Source organism: Amphibalanus amphitrite, unplaced genomic scaffold, assembly GCF_019059575.1.
Source record: "Amphibalanus amphitrite isolate SeventyFive unplaced genomic scaffold, NRLGWU_Aamphi_draft 000952F_arrow, whole genome shotgun sequence".
In the NCBI taxonomy this organism is placed as follows: domain Eukaryota; kingdom Metazoa; phylum Arthropoda; class Thecostraca; order Balanomorpha; family Balanidae; genus Amphibalanus; species Amphibalanus amphitrite.
Window position 1 is genome coordinate 10,194 of NW_024882446.1, and position 11,230 is coordinate 21,423.

The 11,230-nt window shown below is 51.5% G+C and overlaps 1 protein-coding gene across 17 annotated transcripts; it reads left to right on the forward strand.

Moving 5' to 3' along the window:
- The first annotated feature begins 556 nt into the window (after positions 1–556).
- On the forward strand, positions 557–5,392 carry LOC122368498 (uncharacterized protein K02A2.6-like). 17 transcript variants are annotated; one of them, XM_043342491.1, is made up of 4 exons: positions 557–665; positions 1,118–1,519; positions 1,750–1,877; positions 4,426–5,392. In XM_043342491.1, exons 1-3 carry the CDS (start codon positions 654–656, stop codon positions 1,834–1,836), a joined length of 501 nt encoding a protein of 166 aa, XP_043198426.1. In that variant the 5' UTR covers positions 557–653; the 3' UTR covers positions 1,837–1,877; positions 4,426–5,392. The 17 variants fall into 17 exon arrangements, with proteins under 17 accessions (XP_043198426.1, XP_043198415.1, XP_043198419.1 ...); XM_043342480.1 differs by adding an exon at positions 3,565–3,722 and having other exon boundaries at positions 562–2,605; XM_043342484.1 differs by adding an exon at positions 2,439–2,605 and having other exon boundaries at positions 562–1,881; positions 3,565–5,392.
- Positions 5,393–11,230: the final 5,838 nt, after the last annotated feature.

Below are 11,230 nucleotides of genomic sequence, written 5' to 3' on the forward strand. Positions count from 1 at the left end.
GAAGCAAGCTCTCACTCAATAAAGTGAGCTTGACTTCATTCGCTTCAATAGCTGTCTAAAAATATGAAAAATCATGTTTTACAGCGATTGCTACAGCTACAGGCTTGGCGCTCGCACGGCGCACCACTTTCCGTCAGGTGTTTCTTTGTTGGTAAGTATACCGGCTCCCTGGCCGGCTCCCACCTGTGACCGATTTATCCAGAAACATGAGGCGACACACCCAGCCCCACGCCGCTCCCTGCTGCCGGAGCGAGCCGCCCACCCGTCCGCCCGAGGACGGAACGGGTAGTGCACGGATGGACGGCAGGATACCTAAAGCAAATTATTCGCCACTCCTCTTTGATAAAAAAAATGCCGCCAAAAGCCAAGAAACCACAAAACCACAGCTGGATTTTAACCGATGTTGAGGACGTCTCGAGCATCATTCATTCTCATTGATTCATTCATGTAGTGTATTGCTCTGCCTTGATGCTCTATTGCTCTGTCACGGATCGGTGAGGTCACGGCTTGCCGTGACGTCAGCGCGGGCCGGTTGGGGCCGCGGGCCGGCAGTGCGCTGGGTGAGCCAATACAGTACAGACCAGTTCGTTACAGTGGCGACGAGAATCACTGGACTTGAAGAGGAGGTGGAACATTTGGCACAAGTATGGTACATGGAGCGTTGGGTGAGTTTGATCCGGGCAATGAAGGAATCGGAAGTTACTTGGAACGGTTTGATTTTTACTGTGAGGCAAATGGGATCTCAGCAGCGGAACGGAAGAAGGCTGTTTTTCTGTCAACTGTAGGCCATGGCACGTTTGATATAATTAAGGATCTGTTACACCCAGTGGGGCTTTCTGATGCGTCCTTGGCCGAAATAAGAGACAGTTTACTTCGGCATTTCAAGCCTCAAAGCGTGGAAATAGCGGAACGGTTCAAATTTTTCAAGCGGACACAACAGTCGAATGAGTCTGTGAGTGAGTATATTGCTACGCTGAGGAAAATGGCCAAGGAATGTAATTTCGGTGACTATTTGAATACGGCGCTCAGGGACCAGCTCGTATGTGGAATGAAAGATGTCAAGTGTCAGCGAGAGCTGTTGAGCAAGTCTGATCTGACATTGGAATCTGCCCTGCAGCAGGCCAAGGCCATGGAGGCGGTGCAGAGAGAGGCTTCTTGTTTCAGCGGAGAGGTGGCCGCGGCTGCTAACCGGGTGGCCAGTGGGCCGCAGCGGACCATCAGAAGCGCCCAGCCCGGGCACAGGGACGCGCCGACATCAGCTGACTCAGCTAAGTACGGCCGATCGTGCTGGCGCTGTGGCAATCGGCATGGTGGGAAATGCCGATTCGAGTCCGCCAAATGTTACGCATGTGGTCGTCAGGGTCACATTTCAAGATGCTGCCGGCAGCAGGCGTCTTCAGTTCACCACCAGGGAGTGTCTGGAGAGCAGCCTGATGATGACAGCGGCGCGGTGGAGCCGGTCCTGCTGGAGAACTTGTCGACTCCGAGTCAGCCGGTGTATGTGGTTAACCGCGCCCAGGTGAGCTCGCCACCTATTTGGTGCCCTGTTCAGATTTGTAGCACGCAGGTTAACATGGAGTTAGACACGGGCGCTGGTGTCACATTGATTGATGAACACACATACCGTCGTTTTCAAAAGCGTCCGAAGTTGAATAGCAGCCCCGTTAAACTGAGATCGTTTACTGGCAACACAATACCTGTACTGGGTGAATTCAGCACTGACGTGACGTACAATGGTCGGCTGTACAGGCAACTCCCGATCGTGGTCGTCCATGGATCGGCTCCATGCCTCCTGGGTCGGAACTGGCTGGAGAAGATGCAGATCTGCTGGTCTGACGTGCACGCGCTGAGGACTTCACATCTACAACGACTCAAAAGCAAGTATGGCTCTGTGTTTCGTGAGGGGCTGGGCACATTGAAAGGTGTAGAAGTCAGGCTTGATATCGACAGAAGTGTTGTTCCTAAGTTTTTCAAAGCTCGCTCTTTACCATTTGCGTACAAACAGAAGGTTGAGGATCAGTTAGACGCAGACATTGCTAGTGGTGTGCTGGTCCCAGTTAGGAACAGCCGCTGGGCAGCGCCCATTGTACCAGTCGTGCGGCCTGACGGGCGCATTCGTGTCTGTGCGAATTTTAAACTGACTGCAAACAGAGCTGTGAAACTTGACAAGTACCCACTGCCCAAGACAGAAGAAATGTTTGCAAAGCTAGGATCGAAGAAAGTCTGGTCCAAAATTGATTTAGCACAGGCCTACAATCAGGTTAAGATACATAAAGACTCACGAGATATTCTCACCATCAACACTTCTCGTGGGCTCCTGCAGTACACCAGGATGCCATTTGGAGTAAACTGTGCTGTAGGAGTTTTCCAGAGGGAGATAGAGCGCGTTTTGAGCGGCATTCCAGATGTGGTTGTTTACCTTGATGATGTGCTCGTTGGCAGCCAGTCAGAGGAAGAACACTGGAAGGTGCTGGGATCGATCTTCAGTCGACTGGAGGCTGCTGGACTCCGAGTTCGGGAGACCAAGTGCGCGTTCTTTCAAGACAGCGTGGAGTATCTGGGACATCACATGAGCAGGGATGGAATTCGGCCGACGTCAGACAAGGTGAAGGCTATCGTGGATGCCCCCCGCCCCGCTAATGTGACTGAGCTCAAGTCTTTCCTCGGACTTGTTACATACTACTCGCGATTTATAGCGCAGCGTGCCGAGGTCTTGTCTCCCCTGTATGACCTTTTAAGGGCAGGGGCCAGCTGGACATGGGGGCCTTCACAAGAGAAGAGTTTTAATTCTGTGAAAGACGCTCTGGCCTCCCACACTTTGTTGGTTCATTTTGATCCAGAAAAACAGCTGATTCTTACCACCGATGCATCATGCAGGGGGGTCGCTGCAGTATTGGCTCATCTCGATGATAATGGTGTAGAGGCGCCGATCGCTTTCGCCTCTAGAAGATTGTCTGTAGCAGAGCAAAAGTACAGTCAAATTGAGCGTGAGGGCTTGGCGGTCATCATGGGAGTAACCAAGTTCCACCAGTATCTGTGCGGGGTAACTCGACCATTCTTCCTCGTCACGGATCATAAGCCGCTCTTCAAGTTGTTTGGGCAGCATGAGGCGTTGCCTGAGATGGCGTCTGGGCGAATCAGGCGCTGGGCTCTCAAACTGTCTGGTTATAATTACCGCATTCAGTTCAAGCGAACACATGAGATTGCCAATGCCGATGCGCTGAGCAGGCTGCCCAGTCCTTACATTGAAGGAGCGCAGCCGGAGGAACTGGTTCTTCATGCAGATGAGGACTGGTCTGGTGCTGAGGTCGGGGAAGCAGGTCCTCAGCCTGAAGAGTTGGAGCTGTTGACAGCGCAAAGCTGGTTAGATGCGAAGCAGGTGGCCAAGCTGACCAGCATGGACCCAGTGTTGTCGAACGTTGTGCGCCTTGTACAGTTTGGAGGGTGGCCCACTCAAATTCCGGAATCGCTCAAATGTTTCGCCCCTAAAAAGGATGAACTGTCACTGACGGCTGGGGTTCTGCTATGGGGTCATCGTGTTGTGATTCCAGATGCTGCCCGCAGAGCTGTGCTGATGGAGCTGCACGTCGGACATCCGGGCATCGGCAAGATGAAGGCGTTGGCGAGGAGCGTCGTCTGGTGGCCCGGCATCGACCAGGATGTGGAAGCAGTCGTCGGAGGGTGCACTGCGTGCCAGGAGAGTCGTGACTCGCCACCGCATCGTGAGTTACATCCGTGGCCGTGGCCCACGAAACCCTGGTCCCGCATTCACGCGGATTTTGCCGAGCCAGAGAAGGGGAAGTATGTGTTGGTAGTTGTTGACAGTCATTCTAAGTGGATAGAGGCAGAAGTCATGTACAGTACCGCATCGGCTCCGACGATCAATAAATTCCGGGCTATGTTTGCGAGATGGGGATTGCCGGATATGATCTGCACTGATAATGGGACAACTTTTACCTCGACTGAATTTCAACAATTCTTGAGAGAGAACGGCATTGTGCATCGCACGATAGAGCCCCGTCACAGCCAGGGTAATGGTCTCGCAGAGCGAGCCGTCAAGGAGGTAAAGTTGGCCTTACAAAGGGAGTCTGATAGCGGCGGACCGTGGGACCTGAGACTCACCAGATGGCTGATGAGACAGCGCACAACACCTCATTCAACAACCATGGTGACACCCGCTGAACTAATGATGGGTCGCAGGCTTCGCACACGGCTAGATCTGTTGTTTCCAGATATAGGCAAGACAGTCCTTCAGCAGCAAAACAGACAGAGGGCGTACTTTGACCGAACGGCTCAGTGTCGGCAAATGCTGGTTGGCGATGCGGTGTTCGCGAGAAATTACGCTGTTGGGTTGCAGTGGCTGCCTGGGGTGATCGTCGGCACCGATGGCCCGGTGTCTTACGTGGTCCGTTTGTTTGATGGCAGGCTTTGGAGACGGCATGGTGACCAGCTGAGGAGGCGGCAGTCAGCTGAGCCGATCAGTCCGCCGGAGGCGGCGTCACGGGAGGTCCGGCGGCCGTCGTCCGATGCTGCTGTCCAGCCCGGGCGACCAGGTGGAGCGTCTCAGGGGACTGCACCGCCGGCACCGCTGTCGTCCGCCGTGCAGCCGTCGCAGTCGCGGCCGGGGGCGCTCACTCAGCAGCCGCCTCCGCCCAATGTTCGGTCGTCGCCGACGCGGCCGGGGGTACCGGCTCAATCGTCGCATCGGCCGTCGCCCGTCTCCGCCCCGTCGTCACTCGAGCCGGGTGGGCCGCCGCAGCCGTCGGCGGACGTTTGGCCGTCGTCCGCTCCGGGAACGTGTCCGGCGCCGAGCTCACCGGATGGGACTGGGCCTCATCCAGAGGTGGCGACATCTGTGGAGCGGACATTGCGGCGCTCGACTCGAACGCGGAGAGCGCCTGAGCTATATCAGGCAGGGAGTGGGATGTGATGGCCTGTTACCTGTACTAGTGTTACGAGGAAGTGCTTAGTTAAGGAAGGGGGAGTGTAGTGTATTGCTCTGCCTTGATGCTCTATTGCTCTGTCACGGATCGGTGAGGTCACGGCTTGCCGTGACGTCAGCGCGTATGTGTACTGCCGCCGCGTCTGCCCTGGGGCACGGTGGGGTCGGCCGCGGGCCGGTTGGGGCCGCGGGCCGGCAGTGCGCTGGGTGAGCCAATACAGTACAGACCAGTTCGTTACAATTCATTCAATCATGTTTCATTTAGATGCGCACGTCCATCAGAGGACTGCAATGCCAGATTCATGCGCCTCTGCGCGAGGATCAATAAAATCAAGATCAGTGAGACAAAGTGATCATGTAAAAGAAGAGATAGAAAATTATTGTTCATGGTGGATTTTAGTGTTTTGTAAGATGCCGATTTTTACAATAAACCAATATGATATCGCCATAGAACTAACTCTCCCTGTACAGTACGTACACTAGGGTGTGTCACTAATCGCAATGCAAGGTGCTCCATCGATTTTTTGTGCTCCACTCATGTGGAAAGGGCGTGGCATTGTTAATTTCCCGCAAATTTTAACCCCCAGGCGGCGCCGAGCGAGAGAAGTTTGCCCTATCTCACAACGTAGGCGACCCTAGCGCCCCTGGCGGCTGTTTGTGAAACTAACAGGCCGTTGACTGTATGGGCTTATCCCTGCTCTCTGTAAGCGCGTCTAGGGACAAATAATAGTATGGGCAGATTGTAGAGAGTGCAAGCTAATGACGGATACCTATAATGAATACAATATATCGTCACAGGGGCCCAGGAACATTCTTCAAGTTGGGGTGCAAGCCCAAAATACCTGACATGACGCAAATGAAATAGTAGCGTAGTCAGGGGGGCCCAGGAGGCACGTGCCATCTAGTCCCCCCCCCCATCGCATTCAGAGGACCTCTCGGGTCGGAGGGGCTCTGTGGCACCAGTTTACCGCTCAGGGTCTATGCTGGCCATATTTCGATTCAGAAAGAATAGGGCTCGTAACAGCACCTCGTGAGTCCAAAGAAGCCTCACTAAATTGTCCATGAGGGTTACACGCCGGCTTCTGAAGGCTACTGGCGGCCTCTGAGGGCCCTTTACCGGCCTCCTATGGCCGCTAGCGTGCCTCTGAGAGTCCTTGCCGGCCCAAGAGGGGCCATACCTAGGGCCTTACGCCAACCTGTAATCAGTAATGGCCTCACACCAATGTCTCTGACGGCCCCATTACGACGACTGTGAGACTGAGGGCCCTCACTGGTGCTTCTGAGAGCCCACCCGGCCATAAAGACCCCTGCGGTACCAACTGACCTCTGCGGGTCCACGCTGACTATATTTCAGCTGAGAAAGACCTCACAGGTCTCGTAAGAGCACCTCATGAGCCCCTAAGTACCCACACTAAGATCTCCGTCAGGGTCTACGCCGGCTTCTGAGGATCCCATAACGGAGACCGTGAGGGCCCTCAGCAGGGCCTCTGAGGGTTCACAACCAGCACCTCTGAGAGATCCACACCAGTGGTTCTAAGGGCCCATAAGGACACCACTGAGGGTCCCCCAAGCCAGTGCCACACCATTTATGCAACCCTATATTGGTGGCTCTGAGGTACCCACACCTGCGCCTGTGAGGGTTCGGCAAAAGCATATCTGACGGCCACCTACCTGCAACTCTGAGGGCCCTACACCAGAGACTGAGGGCCGCACTGGCGTCTCAGAGTACCTTGTCGGTATCTAAGGACCCCACAGGGCTTCTGAAAATGCCGCCGGCCTCTGTGGGCCCCTTGCCGGTCTGAGGTCCCCCTCCCCGGTCGTTGAGGGCCCCCTGCCGACTTTTAAAGGGTTCGCACCAGCAGCTCTAAGGGCCACACACCCACATGTGCCTACTCACTGCGTCAGACGCATCGGAGATCCTGAGAGCGAAGCTCGTGCATCGCTCTGAGATATCCGGCCAGAGTACCCGAGCAGCAGCGAGTGGCCAGCTGCAGTTGCCACGCGTCAAAACAGAGATGGCGCGACGCAGTTTTCTTTTTAGAGCAGTTGCTGCATGGAACAGTGTTCTGAAGTGATAGGGCTGTCCTCGTGCCTTTTATTTTTTATCTATATAGTATCTACCTACATGTATGCATTTTAGTGGTTCTTATTTTCTTTAAGGATTTCTATCTATTTTGTAGACATTTATATATTTTACCATCAGCTTGTATGCTGATGTCATGCACCTGTTTCATTGCCTTCTATATTTCCACTTTTATATGGTGTTCATTTTTAGAGTAGCCACAGTTTAGCACTACTGTTCAATTTTAACATTGTATGTTTGATAGATAGGTGTCTGGCGTTGGTTTGTCTGTGCAATGTCTGTCAAAAGTGTTTTGCATTTATGTATTGACGTGGATACCATAAAATCCACTTTGTGGAGGATCCTAATACATTATCTATCTATCTATCTATCTACATGTAACGGACCCACACCAGTGTCTCTGAGGGTCCACAACGGCGTCTGTATTCTGTGAGGACCCTCACCGGCGCTTATGAGGGATTCACACTAGCACCTCTGAGGGGCCACATGGGCGTCTGTGAGGACCCCACACCAGTGCCTCTAAAGGCCCCTAATTGGAGGCTCTGAAGGCCCTGCATCGGTGATACTGAGGGTCCTACCAAAGGCACAACACAAGCCATTAGTCTCCTTCTGAGTCCCACACGTCGCCCTCCCACCATAGGCGGCGGAACGGGGAGGGCACCGGGGCACCGTGCCCCCTCTGATTTGGGCATTTTAACATTAGCCCTATGGGCGTTGCATGGAAAGAATGGGACCAAAAGTCGGCAGTGTCCCCCCCCCCTTCACTTAATTGAAGGTGTTCCGCCGCTACTGCCTCCCACCGGAGCGAGTAAACCTGTATCAATCAACGACTTTACCACCGTTGTACGTCATAATGTTCTCATCACGCCAAATCAAATACCATCCGGAACCAAAATGGTCCAGTAAAAAATCTGACCTACCAAAGTTATGATCAAGTTCAGATAAAATCAAAGTGGGATGACAATAGCAGGTGTTCTTAAATCGATGCCGAATCAGCAGAAACCATTCACATGTAAGAGAAATACCTTGTGCTGATGTTTATATAAAACAGACATGTAGGTCCATAAAAGGGAGCAGAGATCCTTCATCGTTGCATCATTGTTGAGGGGGCGGCGCCCACTCGGCTCTCAAGTTGGAGGGGGGGGGGGGTAAGCGCCCCCACTGCCCCCCCCCCCTGTTCCCCGGGGTCTATGCAGTGAACGACGCTACAAAAAAAAACATGTGACAACTAATAGCAGGCACTATAAACATGCGCTCGTACGTATCCCGTCAGACCAGGACGGGGATCGGGGGTAGTACTATGCAATATACATTAACACAGAACTATTTCGTGCTTTAACCCGCGCCCTGGTGGGGTCTGTTTATAACGCGACCTGGTGGGGGGGGGCTATTTTTTGCCCCCCCCCCTCGTATCTCCGAAACTACTGGACGGATCCGCAAAATTCAAACGGCGTTTGAAAGGCCTGTCAAATTTGTCGAAGGAAACCAAATTTCATTGACCTCGGGGTCACCGATGACGTCACAGGTCAGGTCAAAGATGAAATGTTTCACCGTTCACGGGTCATCTAGGGAATGCGCTATAACACCGAAGAAAACGCATTTTGTCGAGAATCAGCGATAGGGCGTCAGTTGCCTAGTACATATATTGCTATAAGAGGTCACTGACATTACCAGGTCAGGTCACAGGTCAGGTCACCAAGGGTCACAGGTCAGGTCACATGAACCTATCTAGGTACTAAGGTTGTGCGATGCATGTTTTATGACCAATTTTTCATTTCCAACTCAATGGTGTTGGTTATAAGACTATCAGGTACGGCTTAGGCCACTTTCTGGTGGAGGTCAGGTCAAGGTCAGGTCAAAAAAGGTCAAATTTCAAAGTTGATATTTTTGCATAAAATGGGTATTGATTCGATGCAGCTCGTCACGGGGAGTCTAATGGTGGTCTTTGTTTTGCGCTACGAGGTCTAGAATTGCTAAAAATTGAGTTTGAAAATTTGACGTCATCAATTTTGAACAGTTTTTTCGCTGTAACTTGGCCAAAAAAAGAGGTATCGATCTCAAATTTGGTATGTTGATAGAAGGCGGTAAGGACTATCACATATATTCCGGTTTTTTCGAAATTCAAAAAACTTTTTGGATTTTTCGGCTATTATAATCAAAAAATCTATTTTTTGATTTTTGGGGGTCAAAATCCAAAAATTTCAAAAATTCGAGATAGCAGTTTTGTAGCCCTGTCGATTCTACAGCTTTTATGTCTTTATCGTTTTCTGTATTTGCAAAGCTATAGGCCTGACAGCTCTTTCCGCGAAACCCTTTTTTGGGTCGAAAACGGCAGAACATGACGTCACTCTGACGTCATTTTCGGCCAACCTATCATAGCCTTTGGATAAATTTTTGGTCACAATGTGTAAAATTGATGTCCGGGAGGGTACTGAAAGTTTGGTGACGATTGGCGCAGCGGTTCTGGAGATATATCGAAAAGTCTGGAGGGGGGGCAAAAAATAGCCCCCCCCCCCCCACCAGGGCGCGGGTTAAGATGCATAACATCACATTTTCACCAACATTCTGAGTGCCAGACAAGCCAACAGCAAGGCGTCATTTCGGTAAAATGCATTTAATGATGATCGTAAGCTCACAAAGCATAGCGAGCGTGTTAGTTCAAAACATTGCCGCTAGGGGCGCTGAGGTCGCTAATGCTGAGAGATAGGCCAAAGTGTCGGCGGTCGGCGCCGCATGGGTGTTAATATTTGGGGGAAATAAAAAATGCCACACGGTTTCTACGTGTCTGGGGCACGATAAAATCAGTGGAGCACCATGTTTTGCGAAAAAAGTGCCCAAAATGACACACCCTAACGTACACTGTTGCAGTACGCAACATTGATGAACAATAATTTTTGCGTAATTTGCATTATAATTTGGCGATAATCTTTGCCTTGCTATGGTGTTGCAGTTCGCAATGCCTTCAATAGAGGTAAGATTTTAATTGATTATTAGCTGAAACAACGGAAACAGTTTAATTAACGTAAAGTTGATGCAGTAAAAGTGAGTTGCATCATCCGATTGACATGGATACTTCAAGGAGGCCGGTTCCGGCACCAAGACGATCGTTGAGCGCAAGACCGACGCCGACGCCTATGCCGAGATCTGGCAGCTGGCTCACGGTGTCAGCTGCAGATTCGTCATCGTCTCTTCGTAGAAGCTATGAAGAAGAGGAGAAACGACTCGAGCTCCTAGCAGGGGCGGCGCCACGGGTTTTCGATAGGGGGGGACGGGGACCGAAAATCGAAAATCCAAAAAGTAGATACTGATCGTGTATGCAAAAAAACGAGGCACGTAACGCCGCGAAACTTGGCAAGGCCCAAAACACATCGAATGGTGCATCCCGTTTCCAAACTTATCCTAGGACACCTAAGATCGATCACCTTTTCAAGCATCCTTGCCTCTAAATCAAAATTTGCAGTCTTGCCAACTCAAAGCTGGTTTCCTACAAGCTGCGAATTGCTTAGGTATGAGTAGCAGTGCCAGCTATTCTTACGTTTCATACTTTCAAATTTTCGATCTTACGTCTGGTCAGCTTCAGGGCTTCACCATCATATAGTAATGGAGGAAAAGTGGGAATGTCTTCTGCTCTGACAAGTGCGCCAAAACTGCAATATAATTTCAGAATCATGACACCACCTGATCCATATGCAACGGGCAGGGTGCAGCTAATGGCTAGCCGTCAGTGGTCATGTCATCGGTGGTCACTCAAAAGGCTAGGTCATGGAAGGTCCCCAGCCGTTATTTGACCACACTTTCTGATCGATTTCTTGCCAAGAGCTTCGCGGGAAAAACGAGCGCATGCACCGTTGAAAAAAAAAAATGAGTGAAAGGGTCTCAGGTCCGGCGACCTCTGCAGGTGAAATGCCCCAGGGTAGGATTCCGGTGCTTGTTGATTCACTTCGTCAAAAATGGCAGTAGAGCTGTGATGTCGGCACCATTGTGTTCGTCATGATCGAGCTGGCACGACCTGCATCGTTCTCATATTCACCCTCCAATCGTAACAACTACAGCAGGGATTGGCAAATGGCGGGGCACCCCCTTTGGGAGGTAATGAAGGTCTCTGGAAACCTCATCCCACATCTCTTTAGCATTTAGTGGCTCTCCTTATGGAACAGGTTTCTTGACTGGTCTGTTTCACCCCAGAATTCAAAGACTAGTCCAGG

What these genes read in the sequence shown, in the direction of transcription:
- LOC122368498 (XM_043342474.1), top strand. Translation starts at nt 647, where the DNA reads ATGGTACATGGAGCGTTGGGTGAGTTTGATCCGGGCAATGAAGGAATC. An exon ending in ACATCAGCTGACTCAGCTAA is followed by an intron (nt 1,273 to 1,387) that starts GTACGGCCGATC and finishes TGCTGCCGGCAG; the next exon opens with CAGGCGTCTTCAGTTCACCA. An exon ending in ATGTGGTTAACCGCGCCCAG is followed by an intron (nt 1,520 to 1,749) that starts GTGAGCTCGCCA and finishes TCGGCTGTACAG; the next exon opens with GCAACTCCCGATCGTGGTCG.